Source organism: Chiroxiphia lanceolata, chromosome 3 (assembly GCF_009829145.1).
Source record: "Chiroxiphia lanceolata isolate bChiLan1 chromosome 3, bChiLan1.pri, whole genome shotgun sequence".
In the NCBI taxonomy this organism is placed as follows: Eukaryota; Metazoa; Chordata; class Aves; order Passeriformes; family Pipridae; genus Chiroxiphia; species Chiroxiphia lanceolata.
The window spans coordinates 117,132,170-117,154,432 of record NC_045639.1 but is presented as its reverse complement, the minus strand read 5'-3'; the positions used below and the strand labels follow the sequence as shown (position 1 = coordinate 117,154,432).

The 22,263-nt window shown below is 54.6% G+C and overlaps 1 protein-coding gene across 1 annotated transcript in view; it reads right to left on the bottom strand.

Moving 5' to 3' along the window:
* OTOF (otoferlin) overlaps positions 1-22,263 on the bottom strand; it is a 161,696-nt gene that overhangs the window by 13,489 nt on the left and 125,944 nt on the right. Inside the window, exons 33-40 of the mRNA XM_032683676.1 lie at positions 22,080-22,241; positions 18,588-18,707; positions 16,296-16,457; positions 10,463-10,618; positions 5,886-5,960; positions 4,810-4,839; positions 3,214-3,372; positions 2,839-2,905 (exon numbers count right to left, since the gene is read on the bottom strand). Of these exons, the coding sequence (XP_032539567.1) occupies positions 2,839-2,905; positions 3,214-3,372; positions 4,810-4,839; positions 5,886-5,960; positions 10,463-10,618; positions 16,296-16,457; positions 18,588-18,707; positions 22,080-22,241 (931 nt within the window). The remainder of the gene's footprint in view (positions 1-2,838; positions 2,906-3,213; positions 3,373-4,809; positions 4,840-5,885; positions 5,961-10,462; positions 10,619-16,295; positions 16,458-18,587; positions 18,708-22,079; positions 22,242-22,263) is intronic.

The window sequence follows — 22,263 nt, the reverse complement described above, 5'->3', positions numbered from 1 at the left end:
GGAGAATCCACCACTTCCCTGGGCAGCCCATTCCAAGGGCTGATCCCTCTCCATGGAAAGAATTCCTTCCCAATATCCCAACTGCCCCTGCCCTGGCACAGCTGGAGGCTGAGCCCTCTTGTCCTGCTGCTGCTTCCCGGGAGCAGAGCCCGATCCCACCCGGCTCCCCCCTCCTGGCAGGGAGTTGTGGGGCGGGAAAAGCTCCCTCCTGATCCCTCTTTTCTCCAGGATGAGCCCCTTCCCAGCTCCCTCAGCCTCTCCTCACGGGAATTGTGCTCCAGTCCCTTCCCTGGCCCTGCTCCAGCCCCTCCATGTCCTTCCTGAGCTGAGGGCCCAGAGCTGGACACAGCACTCCAGGGGTGGCCTCCCAGGGGCACAATCCCTGCCCTGCTCCTGCTGCCACACTGATCCCGATCCAGGCCGGGATCCATCGGCCCTCTTGTCCCCCTGGGCACACTCTGGCTCCTGTTCAGCTCCCTGTCCATCCCAAATCCCAGCTCCCCTCCTGCCTGGCTGCTCTCCAGCCCCTCTGTGCCAGCCTGGAGCTGCCGGGGGTTGTTGTGGCCAAAGGTCAGGACCCGGCCCTTGGCCTGGTTGAACCTCATCCCGTTGGGATCAGCCCATGGATCCAGCCTGGCCAGGTCCCTCTGCAGAGCCCTCCTGCCCTCCAGCAGATCCACACTCCCCCAGCTTGGTGTCACCTGCACATTTGCTGATGGTGGGACTCCATCCCCTCATCCAGGTCATCAGTGCAGACACAGAACAGGACTGGGCCCTGCACTGATCCCTGGGGACACCACTGGGGAGGGATCCCAGCTGGATGCAGCTCCATCCCCACCACTCTCTGGGCTCGGCCCTCCAACCAGTTCCTAACCCAGCCCAGAGTGCCCCTGGCCAACTGTGGGCTTCAGCTTTTCCAGGAATGTGCTGTGGGAGAAGAGTCCCCAGGGTTGGTGTGTGAGCCCCAGGGGAGCGCTGGGAGACGGGGACGAGGGTGAGGAGGGTGGAGGAGACAGGGAGGGGATGAACAGGAGGAGCAGGAAAGCTGGTGGGTGCTGCTGCCTGCACCTCCCAGCCCGGCCTGGCCTGCCTGTCCCGGGCTCTGGAGATCCCTGGGCAGGGAAATTCCAGCAGCAGTGATCCCTTGGAGGGCTACAAAGCATGGACAGAGGGGCGAGGAGACCTAACTCTGCCCACAGCACCTCCTTGTCTTCCTTCCACCAGAGATTATTCCTGCTGGATGAAGCTTTGGGGATAAAGCTCCGGACTGGGAATGGCCGAGGGGACGGTGCCTGATGCTCAGCACCAGGAGAGGGGTTGAGCCCATGACCAGCTGCAACCTCGGGTCATGAAAGTCTCTCTCAGAGCAACCACCAGTGACAGCCAGCCAGGAACAGGTTTCTGGGAAAGGGGGGGTTCAAAGGAAGCTTCTCCTACCCCCCAACAATCCCTGTCCATCCTCTGCCAGCTTCCACGGGGACTGGGCGACACCAGGGGGGACAGACAGATGGCAACGACCTCGCGTGGAAGAGGGAAGGAGGGAGAAGAAGAAGAGGGAAGGAGGAAGGAACAGGAGAGCCGAGGGAAATGGATCCTTCTCAGGAGACGGAAAGAAAACCACGGGGGACACGAGACATCCCCCAACTGGGAGAGCAAACCCGGGGAGAACCTGCCCAGAGTTGTCTCCGAGCTCGGCAAGACCCGACCTCATCTTTGGATGAGCAGAGCTCCTGAGAGAGCAGAAGCTGTCTTTGGAAGCCTGAAAATGAGCAGACAAAGGGAGATTCTTCCTGTCCCCACCTCAGATTTCCACTTCTAACCGGGAAAGTTCGAAGGGCTTGCAGAAGATAAAATAAAGATAAAAAACTGTGGCCAAGGCTGGATGGGGGTCTGAGCAACCTGGGCTAGGGGAAGGTGTCCCTGCCCATGGCAGGGCATTGGAATGAGATGATCCTGAAGGTCCCTTCCAACCCAAACCATTCCATGATTCCACGAACAGTTGAGATAAAATAACGCCCCCAGCAAAGGGGGTGACGTGGCACTGCCAGTCTGGGACTGCGCCGGTAAATTTGGGACGTGGTCCCCCCGTGATTTATTAACCGAGACTTCGCTGCAGTTTGACCTGAGCTGGGTTGGCCCAGAATATCCTGGTGGGATCTCCGGGCGGGAACGCGGGCGGAAGATGCCCACGGCTTTAGCCTGAGAAAGTACCATTTAGGGAAAGCAGATTATAATAATTCACTGGCACAGCCCTTCATCACCCTGGCGTCCACGCTGTGTGCCAGATGGGGTTGGGAGGTGAAAATCAGCCTTCCAAAAGCAACCAGGCTCAGGGTTTGCCTCAGCTGAAGGACGCGACAACAACCCGCTGCCACGGGGACGTGGGATCTATGGAGGGGATGGCTGGAAGTCCCCAGGGAAACCTTTCCAAGCCCCATTGGTGGGGCTGGAAAGGAGACAAAGCCACCCTTGGCCAAGCTGTCTAGCTCCCCGGGATTCTTGGCCCGCAGAATCTTTGGTGCAAAATTAATGTCGCCCAACTTCAGAGACGTGCAACGGCCCGACTGAGCCCAAGGGCCCCGAATTCCCTCAGGGAAAAACACCTCCTGGGCACAGTCCCTCTTATCCTGACGCGGTTGGGATGGAGTAGGTGAGAGAACCTGCCCTGGAAGTGTCTGTTTTCCCTCCCTGCAGGTGAAAGCACTTCCAAAACCCGACCCCTCCCGGGGAAACACGACATCCTGCGAGCCCCTGGCGTGGCCACAGAGGTTCCACAGGGATGTCCAGGCCCCGAGAGGAATGCTGGTCCCCCCGTGTCCTCCTTCTTGCCCTGCTTACCCTCTCCAAGCTCCAGCTCTTCCTTCTCCTCCGCTTCTGCCGCGGCCGCTTCCTGCTGCCGGAGTTGCTGGGGGAGGAACGAAACCGTCGGATATCGGGAACCATTTCCTCGTGGAAAAGCTGCCCGGGGGCAGGGGTGGAGTCCCCACCCCTGGAGAGGCTCAAAAGCCCTGTGGGTGTGGCATTTGGGGCAGTTGGACTCGATCTGGGAGGGCTTTTCCAGCCTGAATGACTCTGGGACAGGCAGGGCTGGCAAGGGATTTGGTGCATCCATGAAGCTTTGGGAGGAGCTGGAAATGGGTGGGAGCTCCCTCATCCCAGGGAATAATGTTTTCCTGCCCCCTCAGCCACACCCCTGCCCTGCCCCCAACCCACCTCCTTCATGGTCTCGATGGAAGCGAAATACTTGGACCACCAGTCCAACATGCTCTCGTCGGGCTCCTCCTCCTCTGCCTCCTCCCCTCCTCCTCCTCCTCCTCCTCCTCCTCCTCCTCCTTTCTTCTTCTTCTTCTTCTTCTCCTTCTCCTCCTCGCTCTGAAGGCCCGAGGGAAGCAAAGACAGAGGGGGAGGGATGGCAGGGAGGAGGGAAATGTCTCCTGAGGTGCCGGGGTGGTGGGTGAAGTTCCAGAGAAGGCACAATCCCTCTGGGCTGGGGGGGCCTCGTTACCTCCCCCCTCGTACAGACACCGAGGCACAGAGATGATCCAGGCTCCAGCAGCCTCGGAGCCACGGAATCATGGAATGCTTGGGGCTGGGAGAGGTGTTAAAGCTCGTCTCATCCCACCAGGGACACCTGCCACTCTCCTGGGTTGCTCCAAGCCCCGTCCAGCCTGGCCTGGGACACTCCCAGGGATGCGGAAACCCTGAGATCCCCCCCCCCCAGATTCCCGTCATCCCTACCATCCACACATTCCTGTGACAGTTTTAGTCTAGGCCTTCCTTGGTGACCAGTTGGTAACCAAGGAAGTGGCCATGTCCCCAGTGTTCCCTACAATTTTTACATAAGCCAGGGTATAAAGAAGAAGGAGAGAGAAGCTTCTGCCCTCTTCTCTTCCAGTGGATCTGAAGGCACAGGTTCTCTGCTGTCAGTCCTGCTCGTGTGGGGGAGTGAGGTCTAGTGAGGCCTAGCAAGGCCTAGCGAGGCCTAGTGAGGCCTAGCGAGGCCTAGTGAGGTCTAGTGAGGCCCAGTGAGGCCTAGCAAGGCCTCGGGAGGCCTACTGAGGCCTAGTGAGGCCTTGTAGGCCTCGGGAGGTGGAGGGTAACAGCGGTTGTTTGCCACAATTCTACTCTCTCAAGGAGAGTAGTAAGATTTCCTTTTGCTAGTTTTTATTGATTGTGCACACCCGCTTTGGGGTTTGGGGTTTTTTGTGGTTTTGTCCCTTTTCCCTTTCCCCTTTTCGGGGGGTTATTTGGGTTCTTTTTTTATATGTACCTAGTCTTTTAACTGTATATAACTGTGATATACGCAAATATATATAGATTTCAATATAGTTCTGCTATTCTGGGGTTTTTCATCGTTTTTTTTCTCGCTCTTTGCTGGAGGCTTTTCGCTGGGTCTCAGGGACTTGGCAGGGAGCCAGGTCCAGATCCCAACAATTCCTCAGGCTACAGCTCCCGAATCTCGCCCGGCAACAGCCCAACCGCCCTGCCCAGCACAGCCCTCTGGGGCCGCTCTGTGCTGCCGGGAGACCTTTCCCCGATGGCATCTGGGTGTGGTGGGAATATCCAGGGACCCTCCCGCAGGGTCCTGTCTGTCCCGCTCCTCCTGGGGCAGCTGGGAGGAGAAATCCTGGCCTGGAAGAGCTCCCCAGCTCGGCAGCCACACCCACGAGGAGACAACACCGCTGCGTCCCTGCCTCGGGCCCTGCCCGTCCTGGGGGTGCAGTGGATGGTCCATTGGAAGCGGAGCGGAAGGGCTGGATGGGGAGCAGAGGGTTGGGAGAGGGGATGCAGGGAAGGTCCATCGCTTACCACGTCCACCTTCACCACCGCGTCGGAATTCTGCCGTCCGGGGCGGGAGGGAGCAGAGAGAGGGAGAGCAGGTCACAAACAAACCCCCAGCTGGGCACAGGGCGTGGAATCCCGGATCGGTTTGGGCGGGAAGGGACCTTAAATGTCATTTAATTCCAACCCCCCTGCCATGGGCAGGGACACCTCCCGCTGTCCCAGGCGGCTCCACCCCCGGCCTTGGACACTCCCAGGGATCCAGGGGCAGCCACAGCTTCTCTGGGAATTCCAGCCCAGCCCCTCCCCACCCTCCCAGCCAGGAATCCCTTCCCAATCTCCCATCTAACCCCAGGAAAACCAGGCACCTGCATCCCGGTTTTCCCGTGCTTGGATATGGGATTGCTCCAAGAGAAACCCTGCCAGGCTCTTCCCTTCTCCATGGGAACCATGGAAATGCAGGGGAGGGAAACCCCAAAGCGTTGGGAAAAGGTCCATCCTTGCTTTTTGGGGATCCTGGGATGGGTTGGGTGGGGAGGGACCTTAAGGATCATCCCATTCCAACCCTGACACCTCCCGCTATCCCAGATAGCTCCAACCTTTTCTTGGACACTCCCAGGGATCCAGGGGCAGCCACAGCTTCTCTGGGAATTCCAGCCCAGCCCCTCCCCACCCTCCCAGCCAGGAATCCCTTCCCAATCTCCCATCTCTCCCTGTCCTCTGGCAGTGGGATCCATTCCCTGTGTCCTGTCCCTCCAGGCCTTGTCCCCAGTCCCTCTCCAGCTCTCCTGGAGCCCCTTCAGGCTCTGGAATGTTCTCCAAGGTCTCCCTGGATCCTTCCCTTCCCCAGCTGAGCACCCCCAGCTCTCCCAGCCTGGCTCCAGAGCAGAGGGGCTCCAGCCCTGGGAGCAGCTCCAGGAATCTCTGGTTTCATGGAGCAGAAGGGTGTGAGAAGGAGCTGAAACTCCTGTTCCGGCCAGAAAACGGGCCTTGGCACCTCCAGTGTGTGACAGACCCTGATCCCTTTGGGACACCTTGGTGCCCATCCACACAGTGTGGGATCCCTCGGAGAGCGGGAATTCCGTGGGGGGTGGGACACTCACAGCTTCCAGCTTCACCACCGTCTCCATCTTCCTGATGGGAACCTCGGGCTCCACGCTGACCACGACCTCCCCTGCGGGGACAGAGCGGCGCGTCCCGCCCGTCACGGCCGAGAGCCCCCGGGATCCAACCCAGGGGTTGGGATGGACAGGGTGAGGAGAGGGAGCAGGGACAGGGATGGGGACAGGGCATGGAGAGGGAACAGGAACAGGGACAGGGTGTGGAGAGGGAGCGGGGACAGGGACACGGTGGAGGAGAGGGAACAGGGACAGGGATGGGGACAGGGACAGGGTGAGGAGAGGGAGCAGGGACAGGACAGGGATGGGGACAGGGATGGGGACAGTGACAGGGATGGGGACAGGGACAGGGCACTGAGAGGGAGCAGGGACAGGGACACGGTGGAGGAGAGGGAACAGGGACAGGGATGGGGACAGGGACAGGGATGGGGACAGGGACAGGGATGGGGACAGGGTGAGGAGAGGGAACAGGGACAGGGACAGGGATGGGGACAGGGACAGGGACAGGGACAGGACATGGAGAGGTACAGGGACACGGTGGAGGAGAGGGAACAGGGACAGGGATGGGGACAGGGACAGGGTGAGGAGAGGGAGCAGGGACAGGGACACGGTGGAGGAGAGGGAACAGGGACAGGGATGGGGACAGGGACAGGGACAGGGACAGGGACAGGGATGGGGACAGGGATGGGGACAGGGACAGGGACAGGGCACGGAGAGGGAGCAGGGACAGGGACACGGTGGAGGAGAGGGAACAAAGACAGGGATGGGGACAGGGACAGGGACAGGGATGGGGATGGGGACAGGGTGAGGAGAGGGAACAGGGACAGGGATGGGGACAGGGACAGGGATGGGGACAGGAACAGGGATGGGGACAGGGACAGGGACGGGGACAGGGACAGGGATGGGGACAGGGACAGGGACGGGGACGGGGACAGGGATGGGGACAGGGACAGGGACGGGGACAGGGACGGGGACAGGGGCAGGGATGGGGACAGGGACAGGGATGGGGACAGGGACAGGGACGGGGACAGGGATGGGGACAGGGACAGGGATGGGGACAGGGGCAGGGATGGGGACAGGGACAGGGATGGGGACAGGGACAGGGACGGGGACAGGGATGGGGATGGGGACAGGGATGGGGACAGGGGCAGGGATGGGGACAGGGACAGGGATGGGGACAGGGACAGGGACGGGGACGGGGACAGGGATGGGGACAGGAACAGGGATGGGGACAGGGACAGGGATGGGGACAGGGTGAGGAGAGGGAGCAGGGACAGGGATGGGGACGGGGACAGGGACAGGGACAGGGATGGGGACAGGGACAGGGACAGGGCATGGAGAGGGACAGGGACACGGTGGAGGAGAGGGAACAGGGACAGGGATGGGGACAGGGATGGGGACGGGGACAGGGACAGGGACAGGGACAGGGACGGGGCTGGGGACAGGGCACTGGGATACTTAAAAACACTAAAATAAAGGGGAAGTTAATTAATTAATCAATTAAAGGTTCAGTTTAAGGGGATCGATTTTTAAATCGATGCTATTTAAAATATCAAAATAAAGGGGAAATTAATTAAGTAATTAATTCAGGTTTCGATGTAAGGGCACTGATTTCTAAATTTTTGCTATTCAAAATATCAAAATGAAGGGGAAGTTAATGAATTAAATCAAAATTTTGACTTAGGGGATCGATTTTTAAATTTATGATATTTAAAATGTTAAAATAAATGGGGAATTAATTAATTAATTAATTAAAGTGTCAATTTAACGGGACTGATTTTTAAATTTATGATATTTAAAACGTTAAAATAAAGGGGAAATTAATTAATTAATCGATTAAAGTTTCGATTTAAGGGGATTGATTTTTAAATTTATGATATTTAAAATATCAAAATAAAGGGGAAATTAAGGAATTAAATCAAAATTTTAATTTAGGGGGTCGATTTTTAAATGTAGGAGATTTAAAAACTTCAAAATGAAGGGGAAATTAACGAATTAAATTCAAGATTTCATTTTAGGGGATTGATTTTTAAATTTAGGATATTTAAAAATGTCAAATGAAGGGGAAACTAATGAATTAATTCATTAATAAGTTAATTTAAGTGGATTTATTTCTAAATTTATGATATCTGAAACATTAAAAATAAGGGGAAATGAATTAATTAAAAGAATTAAAATTTTCATTTTAAGGTGACTGATTTTTAAATCTATGATATTTAAAACATTAAAGTCAAGAGGAAATTAATTCATTATTAAAGAAAATTTTTTTATTTATTAAATAAGTTTCTTGAATAAAAATTATTCAAGAATAAAAATAAAAATAAAAATGAAAATAAAAATGAAAATGAAAATGAAAATGAAAATAAAAAAGAAAATAAAAGTAAAAGTAAAAATAAAAATAAAAATAAAAATTAAAATTAAAATTAAAATTAAAATTAAAGGTGATTGATTTAAAAATTTCAAACTGAAGGGGAAATTAATTAGTTAATTAAAATTTTAACTTAGAGGATCGATTTTTAAATGTCTGATATTTAAAAATTTCAAACTGAAGGGGAAATTAGTTAATTAATTAGAATTTAATTTAGGAGGATTTATTTTAAAATCTGTGATATTTAAAACCTTCAAAACAAAGGGGAAACCAACCACTTAATTCCATTTAAAAAATTTCATTGGAGGGGATTTTTTTTATTAAATAAATTTATTGAATAAAAATTATTAAATAAAAAATAAAAATAAACAGAAGTAAAAATAAAAATAGAAATAAAAATAGAAATAAAAATAACAATAAAAATAAAAGTAAAAATAGAAATAAAAATAAAATAAAAATAGAAATAAAAATAGAAATAAAAATAAAAATAGAAATAAAAATAGAAATAAAAATAACAATGAAAATAAAAGTAAAAATAAAAATAAAAATAAAGATAAAGATAAAAATAAACATAACAATAAAAATAGAAGTAAAAATAAAAATAAAAGTAAAAATAACAATAAAAATAAAAATAAACATAACAATAAAAATAAAAGTAAAAATAAAAATAAAAATAAGAATAATAAAAATAAAAATAAAAATAAAAATAAAAGTAAAAATAACAATAAAAATAAAAATAAAAATAAAAATGAAAGTACAAATAACAATAAAAGTAAAAATAAAAAATAAACATAAAAATAAAAATAAAAATAAAAATAACAATAAAAATAAAAATAAAGATAAAGATAAAAATAAACATAACAATAAAAATAAAAGTAAAAATAAAAATAAAAATAAAAATAAAAATAGAAGTAAAAATAACAATAAAAATAAAAATGAAAGTAAAAATAACAATAAAAATAAAAGTAAAAATAAAAATAAAAGTAAAAATTAAAATTAAAATTAAAATTAAAATTAAAATAAAACCACCATCAAGGGGATTGATTTATTAAACTCGTGATATTTAAAATATTGAAATAAAGGGGAAATTAATTAATCAAATTAAAATTCTAATTTAGGGGATCGATTTTTTAAATTCATGACACTGAAAACCTTCAAATCAAAGGGGAAACCAACCACTGAACTCCATTAAAAAAATTGCTTTGGAGGGGATTTTTTTTATTAAATAAATTTATTGGATTAAAATTATTAAATGAAAGTAAAAATAAAAATAAAAATAAAAATAAAAATAAAAATAAAAATAAAAATAGAAATAAAAGTAAAAGTAAAAATAAAAATAATAATGAACATAACAATAAAAATAAAAGTAAAAATAAAAATAAAGATAAAGATAAAAATAAAAATAAAAGTAAAAATAAAAATAAAAATAAAGATAAAGATAAAGATAAAAATAAACATAACAATAAAAATAAAAGTAAAAAAAATAAAAGTAAAAATAAAAATAAAAATAAAGATAAAGATAAAAATAAACATAACAATAAAAATAAAAGTAAAAAAATAAAAGCAAAAAATAAAAGTAAAAATAAAAATAAAAATAAAAGTAAAAATAAAAATAATAATGAACATAACAATAAAAATAAAAGTGAAAATAAAAATGAAAATAAAAGTAAAAATAAAAATAAAGATAAAGATAAAAATAAACATAACAATAAAAATAAAAGTAAAAAAAATAAAAATAAAAATAAAAGTAAAAATAACAGTAAAAATAAAAATAAAAATAAAAATAAAAATAAAAATAAAAATAAAAATAAAAATAAAAATAAAAATAAACATAAACATAACAATAAAAATAACAATAAAAATAAAAATAACAATAAAAATAAAAGTAAAAATAAAAATTGAAATTAAAATTAAAATTAAAATTAAAATAAAACCACCATCAAGGGGATTGATTTACTAAACCCGTGATATTTAAAATACTGAAACAAAGGGGAAATCAATGAATCGAACCAAAACCCTAATTTAGGGCGAAACCCACCGCTCAACTCAATCAAAAAATTCCATTTCCCGCGATTTTTTTGGTCGTTTTTTTTTTTGCCGTTTCAAAAATTCCAACTCCCCTTTTTCTTTCCCGTTTTTTTTTTTTTCCCCCTTTTTTTACCCCCCCCCCGTCCCCCGCGGTCGTACCTTGAGCCGTGTCCCGCAGCCCCTCGGCGGGGGGCGGGCGGAGGCGGAAGCGGCGCAGGGAGGTGACGGTGTGGGAGCCCACGAGGGTGTAGCGGCCGAAGGCGCGACAGTCCACCACCCGCAGGTTCAGGGGAGGGTGCAGCAGCTCGTTCTCCGGCAGGTCCTGACGGGGGTCGGGGGGGTGGTTGGAAGGGTGGTTGGGAAGGTGGTTGGGATGGGGAGTGGGGTTTGGGGTGTCTGAGGGGGTGGTTGGGATGGGGAGTGGGGTTTGGGGTGTCTGAGGGGGTGGTTGGGATGGGGAGTGGGGTTTGGGGTGGCTGGGATGGTGGTTGGGATGGGGAGTGGGGTTTGGGGTGTCTGAGGGGGTGGTTGGGATGGGGAGTGGGGTTTGGGGTGGTTGGGAGGGTGGTTGGAGTGGGGAGCTGGATGGAGGGTGTTGAGGATGGTGGTTGGGATGGGGAGTGGGATGGAGGGTGTCTGAGGGGGTGTTTGGGATGGGGAGTGGGGTTTGGGGTGTCTGAGGGGGTGGTTGGAGTAGGGAGTGGGGTTTGGGGTGGTTGGGATGGGGAGTGGGATGGGGAGTGGGGTTTGGGGTGGTTGGGATGGGGAGTGGGATGGGGAGTGGGGTTTGGGGTGGTTGGGATGGGGAGTGGGATGGGGGATGTTTAGGATGGTGGTTGGGATGGGGAGTGGGGTTTGGGGTGGTTGGGATGGGGAGTGGGATGGGGGGTGGTTGGGATGGTGGGAGGTGACGGTGTGGGAGCCCACGAGGGTGTAGCGGCCGAAGGCGCGACAGTCCACCACCCGCAGGTTCAGGGGAGGGTGCAGCAGCTCGTTCTCCGGCAGGTCCTGACGGGGGTCGGGGGGGCGGTTGGGGTGGGGAGTGGGGTTTGGGAGTAGGGAGTGGGGTTTGGGGTGGTTGGGATGGGGAGAGGGGTGGGGAGTGGGGTTTGTGGTGGTTGGGATGGGGAGTGGGATGGAGGGTGGTTGGGATGGTGGTTGGGATGGGGAGTGGGATGGAGGATGTTTAAGATGGTGGTTGGGATGGTGGTTGGGATGGGGAGTGGGGTTTGGGGTGGTTGGGATGGGGAGTGGGATGGAGGATGTTTAAGATGGTGGTTGGGATGGGGAGTTGGATGGAGGATGTTTAAGATGGTGGTTGGGATGGGGAGTGGGGTTTGGGGTGGTTGGGAGGGTGGTTGGGATGGGGAGTGGGATGGGGGATGTTTAGGATGGTGGTTGGGATGGGGAGTGGGGTTTGGGGTGGTTGGGATGGGGAGTGGGGTTTGGGGTGTCTGAGGGGGTGGTTGGAGTAGGGAGTGGGATTTGGGGTGGCTGGGAGGGTGGTTGGGATGGGGAGTGGGATTTGGGGTGGTTGGGATGGGGAGTGGGATGGGGGATGTTTAGGATGGTGGTTGGGATGGGGAGTGGGGTTTGGGGTGGTTGGGATGGGGAGTGGGATGGGGGGTGGTTGGGATGGTGGGAGGTGACGGTGTGGGAGCCCACGAGGGTGTAGCGGCCGAAGGCGCGACAGTCCACCACCCGCAGGTTCAGGGGAGGGTGCAGCAGCTCGTTCTCCGGCAGGTCCTGACGGGGGTCGGGGGGGTGGTTGGAAGGGTGGTTGGGAAGGTGGTTGGGATGGGGAGTGGGGTTTGGGGTGTCTGAGGGGGTGGTTGGGATGGGGAGTGGGGTTTGGGGTGTCTGAGGGGGTGGTTGGGATGGGGAGTGGGGTTTGGGGTGGCTGGGATGGTGGTTGGGATGGGGAGTGGGGTTTGGGGTGTCTGAGGGGGTGGTTGGGATGGGGAGTGGGGTTTGGGGTGGTTGGGAGGGTGGTTGGAGTGGGGAGCTGGATGGAGGGTGTTGAGGATGGTGGTTGGGATGGGGAGTGGGATGGAGGGTGTCTGAGGGGGTGTTTGGGATGGGGAGTGGGGTTTGGGGTGTCTGAGGGGGTGGTTGGAGTAGGGAGTGGGGTTTGGGGTGGTTGGGATGGGGAGTGGGATGGGGAGTGGGGTTTGGGGTGGTTGGGATGGGGAGTGGGATGGGGAGTGGGGTTTGGGGTGGTTGGGATGGGGAGTGGGATGGGGGATGTTTAGGATGGTGGTTGGGATGGGGAGTGGGGTTTGGGGTGGTTGGGATGGGGAGTGGGATGGGGGGTGGTTGGGATGGTGGGAGGTGACGGTGTGGGAGCCCACGAGGGTGTAGCGGCCGAAGGCGCGACAGTCCACCACCCGCAGGTTCAGGGGAGGGTGCAGCAGCTCGTTCTCCGGCAGGTCCTGACGGGGGTCGGGGGGGCGGTTGGGGTGGGGAGTGGGGTTTGGGAGTAGGGAGTGGGGTTTGGGGTGGTTGGGATGGGGAGAGGGGTGGGGAGTGGGGTTTGTGGTGGTTGGGATGGGGAGTGGGATGGAGGGTGGTTGGGATGGTGGTTGGGATGGGGAGTGGGATGGAGGATGTTTAAGATGGTGGTTGGGATGGTGGTTGGGATGGGGAGTGGGGTTTGGGGTGGTTGGGATGGGGAGTGGGATGGAGGATGTTTAAGATGGTGGTTGGGATGGGGAGTTGGATGGAGGATGTTTAAGATGGTGGTTGGGATGGGGAGTGGGGTTTGGGGTGGTTGGGAGGGTGGTTGGGATGGGGAGTGGGATGGGGGATGTTTAGGATGGTGGTTGGGATGGGGAGTGGGGTTTGGGGTGGTTGGGATGGGGAGTGGGGTTTGGGGTGTCTGAGGGGGTGGTTGGAGTAGGGAGTGGGATTTGGGGTGGCTGGGAGGGTGGTTGGGATGGGGAGTGGGATTTGGGGTGGTTGGGATGGGGAGTGGGATGGGGGATGTTTAGGATGGTGGTTGGGATGGGGAGTGGGGTTTGGGGTGGTTGGGATGGGGAGTGGGATGGGGGGTGGTTGGGATGGTGGGAGGTGACGGTGTGGGAGCCCACGAGGGTGTAGCGGCCGAAGGCGCGACAGTCCACCACCCGCAGGTTCAGGGGAGGGTGCAGCAGCTCGTTCTCCGGCAGGTCCTGACGGGGGTCGGGGGGGTGGTTGGAAGGGTGGTTGGGAAGGTGGTTGGGATGGGGAGTGGGGTTTGGGGTGTCTGAGGGGGTGGTTGGGATGGGGAGTGGGGTTTGGGGTGTCTGAGGGGGTGGTTGGGATGGGGAGTGGGGTTTGGGGTGGCTGGGATGGTGGTTGGGATGGGGAGTGGGGTTTGGGGTGTCTGAGGGGGTGGTTGGGATGGGGAGTGGGGTTTGGGGTGGTTGGGAGGGTGGTTGGAGTGGGGAGCTGGATGGAGGGTGTTGAGGATGGTGGTTGGGATGGGGAGTGGGATGGAGGGTGTCTGAGGGGGTGTTTGGGATGGGGAGTGGGGTTTGGGGTGTCTGAGGGGGTGGTTGGAGTAGGGAGTGGGGTTTGGGGTGGTTGGGATGGGGAGTGGGATGGGGAGTGGGGTTTGGGGTGGTTGGGATGGGGAGTGGGATGGGGAGTGGGGTTTGGGGTGGTTGGGATGGGGAGTGGGATGGGGGATGTTTAGGATGGTGGTTGGGATGGGGAGTGGGGTTTGGGGTGGTTGGGATGGGGAGTGGGATGGGGGGTGGTTGGGATGGTGGGAGGTGACGGTGTGGGAGCCCACGAGGGTGTAGCGGCCGAAGGCGCGACAGTCCACCACCCGCAGGTTCAGGGGAGGGTGCAGCAGCTCGTTCTCCGGCAGGTCCTGACGGGGGTCGGGGGGGCGGTTGGGGTGGGGAGTGGGGTTTGGGAGTAGGGAGTGGGGTTTGGGGTGGTTGGGATGGGGAGAGGGGTGGGGAGTGGGGTTTGTGGTGGTTGGGATGGGGAGTGGGATGGAGGGTGGTTGGGATGGTGGTTGGGATGGGGAGTGGGATGGAGGATGTTTAAGATGGTGGTTGGGATGGTGGTTGGGATGGGGAGTGGGGTTTGGGGTGGTTGGGATGGGGAGTGGGATGGAGGATGTTTAAGATGGTGGTTGGGATGGGGAGTTGGATGGAGGATGTTTAAGATGGTGGTTGGGATGGGGAGTGGGGTTTGGGGTGGTTGGGAGGGTGGTTGGGATGGGGAGTGGGATGGGGGATGTTTAGGATGGTGGTTGGGATGGGGAGTGGGGTTTGGGGTGGTTGGGATGGGGAGTGGGGTTTGGGGTGTCTGAGGGGGTGGTTGGAGTAGGGAGTGGGATTTGGGGTGGCTGGGAGGGTGGTTGGGATGGGGAGTGGGATTTGGGGTGGTTGGGATGGGGAGTGGGATGGGGGATGTTTAGGATGGTGGTTGGGATGGGGAGTGGGGTTTGGGGTGGTTGGGATGGGGAGTGGGATGGGGGGTGGTTGGGATGGTGGGAGGTGACGGTGTGGGAGCCCACGAGGGTGTAGCGGCCGAAGGCGCGACAGTCCACCACCCGCAGGTTCAGGGGAGGGTGCAGCAGCTCGTTCTCCGGCAGGTCCTGACGGGGGGTCGGGGGGGCGGTTGGGGTGGGGAGTGGGGTTTGGGAGTAGGGAGTGGGGTTTGGGGTGGTTGGGATGGGGAGTGGGATGGGGGGTGGTTGGGATGGTGGTTGGGATGGGGAGTGGGATGGGGGATGTTTGGGATGGTGGTTGGGATGGGGAGTGGGGTTTGGGGTGGTTGGGATGGGGAGTGGGATGGGGGGTGTCTGAGGGGGTGGTTGGGATGGGGAGTGGGATTTGGGGTGGCTGGGATGGTGGTTGGGAAAGGGAGTGGGGTTTGGGGTGTCTGAGGGGGTGGTTGGGATGGGGAGTGGGGTTTGGGGTGGTTGGGATGGTGGTTGGGATGAGGAGTGGGATTTGGGGTGGTTGGGATGGGGAGTGGGATGGGGAGTGGGATGGGGGTGGTTGGGATGGTGGTTGGGATGGGAATGGGATTTGGGATGTCTGGGATGGTGTTTGGGATGGGATTTGGGATGTCTCTGATGGTGTTTGGGATGGGATTTGGGATATCTGTGACGGTGTTTGGGATGGGATTTGGGATATCTGTGACGGTGTTTGGGATGGGATTTGGGATATCTGTGACGGTGTTTGGGATGGGATTTGGGATGTCTCTGATGGTGTTTGGGATGGGATTTGGGATATCTGTGACGGTGTTTGGGATGGGATTTGGGATATCTGTGACGGTGTTTGGGATGGGATTTGGGATGTCTCTGATGGTGTTTGGGATGGGATTTGGGATATCTGTGACGGTGTTTGGGATGGGATTTGGGATATCTGTGACGGTGTTTGGGATGGGATTTGGGATATCTGTGACGGTGTTTGGGATGGGATTTGGGATGTCTCTGATGGTGTTTGGGATGGGATTTGGGATATCTGTGACGGTGTTTGGGATGGGATTTGGGATATCTGTGACGGTGTTTGGGATGGGATTTGGGATATCTGTGATGGTGTTTGGGATGGGATTTGGGATATCTGTGACGGTGTTTGGGATGGGATTTGGGATGTCTCTGATGGTGTTTGGGATGGGATTTGGGATATCTGTGACGGTGTTTGGGATGGGATTTGGGATGTCTCTGATGGTGTTTGGGATGGGATTTGGGATATCTGTGACGGTGTTTGGGATGGGATTTGGGATGTCTCTGATGGTGTTTGGGATGGGATTTGGGATATCTGTGACGGTGTTTGGGATGGGATTTGGGATGTCTCTGATGGTGTTTGGGATGGGATTTGGGATATCTGTGACGGTGACCGCGAAGGGGCCCAGAACCAGCAGTGCCCAGAGCAGGGACTGCCCGGAATGGCTCCGGAGCTGCTCCAGCAGCGCCCGGCTCGGATCCCTCGGGACAAGGATCCCACTGGGACGGCGCCCACAGCCCCAGAGGCCTCCAGCAAACCCCCACTCACCACCTCGAACCACTTGACGAGGGTGCCGAAGTTGGGGTTCTTGCGGTAGTTGGGGATGAGGGCGGACTGGACCCCCCGCCCCGCGCACTCGATGTCCACGCGCGGCCGGTCCACCTGCGCCAGGTTCACCCTCTTCAGGTCCCGCAGACCCCAGAACAGCACCTGGGGAGAGGGGGGGAGAGCAGGGGGAAGAGGGAGGGCGCGAGTGGGACAGGGAGTGTCCCCCCGGGACGGTTCTGCACGGAGGGGGACCCAGGGGTGTTGGGAGAGCAAGGCCGCGCGAACGGTTTCCCCTGAGATTTTGTAGGCCTTGCTCGACGTGACTTCGGAAGTTGCGAGCTGTGTGTGTGGCGTTTAGACTTACTGAACCCGAAAAGTCGGCCCGGGAAACTGCTCAGAGACTTTTTTTAATCCTTAAGCAGCAAGGTATTTGTTTATTCAACACTGGGAGCAAAGCCAGCTCGCGCTGGACGAACTTGCTCGAGGGCTTCACACAAAATCGGCACTTTTATACAATCTTCAGCTGGGATTAAATGCATATTCAGGTGATTACAACATCTATCTATGCATATGAATAATAGGCAGAGTACAGGTGGAGCTCAGGCGGGGTTTGGGGCAGTGCTTCTCTTGGCCCTCAATATTGGTGGGTCTGGGGGCTTCAACTCATCTTCCTCGGCTTGACCTTTCTTCCTTTCCATTGTTCTTGACCCGCTCACTGAAGCTCGGAAAAGGCCCTGGCTCCAGGCCTATTTCTCCTATTCAAATGTCTGCCTGATCCTGCTGTATTTCTAATTTATTGCCTCTAGGCCTATGACATGTTCCTGTACTGTTCTCTTAAGCTTTTGGTCCAGTAAGTAGAACAGAACGAGCACAGATCGTTTGGGATGTTGGTAACTTGTCTGCAGGCCCAAATTTCTTAGTTAACTCTTCTGGGCCTAACCCCCTGTATCATTATAGACTGTGTGAAACTATGTGAGTTCATAACTTGTTAGCTGTGTGCTTATAGTTACAAGGTATGAGACAACAGTACGTTTACAGTGGAAAGTCTTGGGAAACTGGAGATGAAGAGACAACTGCAGAATCTCGGAAAGCCCCTAAAGGCGGATCAGTAGGAGAGACAATTTGGGTGGCAAGAGCGACCTCAGAGCACGTGGACAGAGCTTCAGATCCCATGAACTGAAGGCATGAGACCCGTGCACAGGCTGAGTTGCCCAATCCCCTTGTTGTGAGCACGCACCCGGAACAAACTAAACTGCACAAAAGTTAACTCGTTGAAATAATGAATTGAACGTCGCCCGATCATATTGATTGTCTGCGTGTGTTCCACACAGGGGATCCCGGTGGTGCTGGGTCCCTGAGGGGCCTCTCCCTCCCTCCTCAGAGCCTCCCCTGAGCCCCCAAAAAACCCACCCCACGCCTGACCTGCAGCGGCCCCACCCTCTCCCACCGGCTGCCCTCGACGCTCCTTTTCCCAAATTGTTTCCCTTCTTCCCCTTTCCCTGCCCTGAGACCCCGCAGAGCAGCTTTTGCCACCCCGAATGTGGCTCCCAGTGCTTTTTTCCATCCCAAATGCGGCTCCCGGCTCGGCACCGGCGTCACCTCGTGGGATCAGTGTCACCGTCACGGTGGGATCGGTGTCACCGGGCAATCCCCCCTGTGCCCGATGCCCACCTGGTCACTGAGTGCCACGGCCAGGCCTTCCTGGGACACCTCCAGGGCTGGGCACTCCAAACCTCCCTGGGCAGCCCCTGCCAAGGCCTGACCACCCTTCCCAGCAGGAAATTCCTCCTCCTGTCCCACCTGAGCCTCCCCTGGCACAGCTGGAGGCCGTTCCCTCTCCTCCTGTCCCTTGTTCCCTGGCAGCAGAGCCCGACCCCCCCCCTGGCTCCCCCCTCCTGTCAAGGAGTTGTGGGGTGGGAAAAGGTCCCTCCTGATCCTTCTTTTCTCCGGGATGAGCCCCTTCCCAGCTCCCTCAGCTGCTCCAGCCCCTTCCCAGCTCCCTTCCCTTCCCTGCCCACGCTCCAGCCCCTCCCTGTGTCTCCTTTGTGAGGTCCCAGAGCTGCCCCAGCACTGGAGGTGCCCCAGCAGTGCCAGCACAGGGAGGGCACTGCCCTGGCCCTGCTGGACACACCGGTTTGGACAGAAATCCCCCTTTAGAGGGACATCCCACCCTCGCTGCCCGAGAATCCCCGAGCCCTCTTTGGGGGACACGACCCAGCTCCCCGGTGTTTTTTTTAGGGATGCTCCAGCGCTTCCCAGCCCGAGCAGCCCTGACAGATCCCCGTCCTTTACCTCCACCCTGTATCTGCTCAGCACCGGGCGGATCCCCAGCGGCACCGGCAGGATCGGGCCCCGCTCCACGTCCGTGGGGCCGTCGATGGGGGGAAGGTCGGACTTGCCCCCGGGGCCGATCTGGAAGAGAAGGAGCCGGGATCGGGAGCTGCCCCCCCATGAGCCGGTGCTCGGCTGCTGGGAGGAAGCTTTTTGTCCATCCCACGGGATCCCGGAAGGGCTTGGGTTGGAAAGGGGATCTCCACGACCAGCTCATCCCAACCCCAGGGAGCTTTTTGTCCATCCCACAGGATCCCAGAAGGGTTTGGGTTGGAAGAGGGGATCTCCAAGATCATCTTGTCCCGGATCCAACCCTGAGAAGCTTTTTGTCCATCCCACGGGATCCCAGAACTGTTTGGGTTGGAAGGGGGATCTCCACGACCATCTTGTGCCAGTCCCAACCCCAAGAAGCTTTTTGTCCATCCCATGGGATCCCAGAATGGATTGAGTCGGAAGGGGGATCTCCAAGACCATCTCGTCCCAACCCCAGGGAGCTTTTTGTCCATCCCACGGGATCCCGGAAGGGCTTGGGTTGGAAGGGGGATCTCCACGACCATCTTGTCCCAGTCCCAACCCCGAGAAGCTTTTCAACCATCCCACGGGATCCCAGAATGGACTGAGTCGGAAGGGGGATCTCCAAGACCATGTCGTCCCAATCCCAACCCCGAGAAGCTTTTTGTCCATCCCACAGGATCCCAGAAGGGCTTGGGTTGGAAGGGGGGATCTCCAAGACCATCTCATCCCAACCCCAGGGAGCTTTTTGTCCATCCCACAGGATCCCAGAAGGGTTTGGGTTGGAAGGGGGATCTCCAAGATCATCTTGTCCCGGATCCAACCCTGAGAAGCTTTTTGTCCATCCCACGGGATCCCGGAAGGGTTTGGGTTGGAAGGGGGATCTCCACGACCATCTTGCCCCAGTCCCAACCCCAAGAAGCTTTTCGTCCATCCCATGGGATCCCAGAATGGATTGAGTCGGAAGGGGGATCTCCAAGACCATCTCGTCCCAATCCCAACCCCGAGAAGCTTCTTGTCCATCCCATGGGATCCCAGAAGGGTTTGGGTTGGAAGGGGGATCTCCAAGACCATCTCATCCCAACCCCAGGGAGCTTTTTGTCCATCCCACAGGATCCCAGAAGGGTTTGGGTTGGAAGGGGGATCTCCCAGACCATCTTGTCCCAATCACAACCCCGAGAAGCTTTTTGTCCATCCCACAGGATCCCAGAAGGGTTTGGGTTGGAAGGGGGGATCTCCAAGATCATCTTGTCCCAGTCCCAACGCCAAGAAGCTTTTTGTCCATCCCACAGGATCCCAGAATGGTTTGAGTTGGAAGGGGGATCTCCAAGATCATCTTGTCCCGGATCCAACCCTGAGAAGCTTTTTGTCCATCCCACGGGATCCTGGAATGGTTTGGGTTGGAAGGGGGATCTCCACGACCATTTCATCCCAGAGAGCCCAGCCAGGGAGCAGCTCCTGTCCCATCCCTCCCAATCCCAGAGAGCCTGACCAGGGAGCAGCTCCTTCCCAATCCCAGAGAGCCCAGCCAGGGAGCAGCTCCTTCCCAATCCCAGAGAGCCCAGTCAGGGAGCAGCTCCTTTCCAATCCCTCCCAATCCCAGAGAGCCCAGCCAGGGAGCAGCTCCTTCCCAATCCCAGAGAGCCCAGCCAGGGAGCAGCTCCTGTCCTATCCTTCCCAATCCCAGAGAGCCCAGCCAGGGAGCAGCTCCTGTCCCATCCCTCCCAATCCCTGAGAATCCAACCAGGGAGCAGCTCCTTCCCAATCCTTCCCAATCCCAGAGAGCCCAGACAGGGAGCAGCTCCTTTCCAATCCCTCCCAATCCCTGAGAGCCCAGCCAGGGAGCAACTCCTGTCCCATCCCTCCCAATCCCAGAGAGCCCAGACAGGGAGCAGCTCCTTTCCAATCCCTCCCAATCCCAGAGAGCCCAGCCAGGGAGCAGCTCCTTCCCAATCCCAGAGAGCCCAGCCAGGGAGCAGCTCCTGTCCCATCCTTCCCAATCCCAGAGAGCCCAGACAGGGAGCAGTTCCTTCCCAATCCCAGAGAGCCCAGTCAGGGAGCAGCTCCTTCCCAACCCCAGAGAGCCCAGCCAGGGAGCAGCTCCTGTCCCATCCCTCCCAATCCCTGAGAATCCAACCAGGGAGCAGCTCCTTCCCAATCCTTCCCAATCCCAGAGAGCCCAGCCTGGGAGCAGCTCCTTTCCCATCCCTCCCAAGCCCTGAGAATCCAACCAGGGAGCAGCTCCTTCCCATCCCTCCCAATCCCAGAGAGCCCAGCCTGGGAGCAGCTCCTTCCCAATCCCATAGAGCCCAGCCAGGGAGCAGCTCCTGTCCCATCCTTCCCAATCCCTGAGAGCCCAGACAGGGAGCAGCTCCTTCCCAATCCCAGAGAGCCCAGCCAGGGAGCAGCTTCTTCCCAATCCCAGAGAGCCCAGCCAGGGAGCAGCTTCTTCCCAATCCCAGAGAGCCCAGACAGGGAGCAGCTCCTTCTCAATCCCTCCCAAGCCCTGAGAATCCAACCAGGGAGCAGCTCCTTCCCATCCCTCCCAATCCCAGAGAGCCCAGCCTGGGAGCAGCTCCTTCCCAATCCCAGAGAGCCCAGACAGGGAGCAGCTCCTGTCCCATCCTTCCCAATCCCTGAGAATCCAACCAGGGAGCAGCTCCTTCCCAATCCTACCCAATCCCTGAGAATCCAACCAGGGAGCAGCTCCTTCCCAATCCTTCCCAATCCCTGAGAGCCGAGCCAGGGAGCAGCTCCTGTCCCATCCCTCCTAATCCCAGAGAGCCCAGCCAGGGAGCAGCTCCTGTCCCATCCCTCCTAATCCCAGAGAGCCCAGACAGGGAGCAGCTCCTGTCCCATCCCTCCTAATCCCAGAGATCCTGACCAGGGAGCAGCTCCTTCCCAATCCCAGAGAGCCCAGCCAGGGAGCAGCTCCTTCCCAATCCCAGAGAACCCAGCCAGGGAGCAACTCCTGTCCCATCCCTCCCAATCCCAGAGAGCCCAGCCAGGGAGCAGCTCCTTTCCAATCCCAGAGAGCCCAGCCAGGGAGCAACTCCTGTCCCATCCCTCCCAATCCCAGAGAGCCCAGACAGGGAGCAGCTCCTTTCCAATCCCTCCCAATCCCAGAGAGCCCAGCCAGGGAGCAGCTCCTTCCCAATCCCAGAGAGCCCAGCCAGGGAGCAGCTCCTGTCCCATCCCTCCTAATCCCAGAGAGCCCAGCCAGGGAGCAGCTTCTTCCCAATCCCAGAGAGCCCAGCCAGGGAGCAGCTTCTTCCCAATCCCAGAGAGCCCAGCCAGGGAGCAGCTCCTGTCCCATCCTTCCCAATCCCAGAGATCCCAGCCAGGCAGCAGCTCCTGCCCCATCCCTCCCATCTTTCCCTCTCTCCCGGGCTCGGCTCCGTGCCCTGTCCCCTTCCAGCCCTGGCTGTGCCCCGGGGGTACCTGGAGCAGCTCGAATGCCGCCAGCAGGTCTCCGGCGGTGGCGTTGCCGCGGTAGATCTGGTAGTACTCGAGCTGGGGGGGGAAGCGGGGGGGCCCGTACTGCTCCTCCGACATCTTCACCACCGGCTTGGCGAACGTGCGGCCCATGAAGTCGGCCTTGCCCTGCGGGGACACCGGGGTGGGA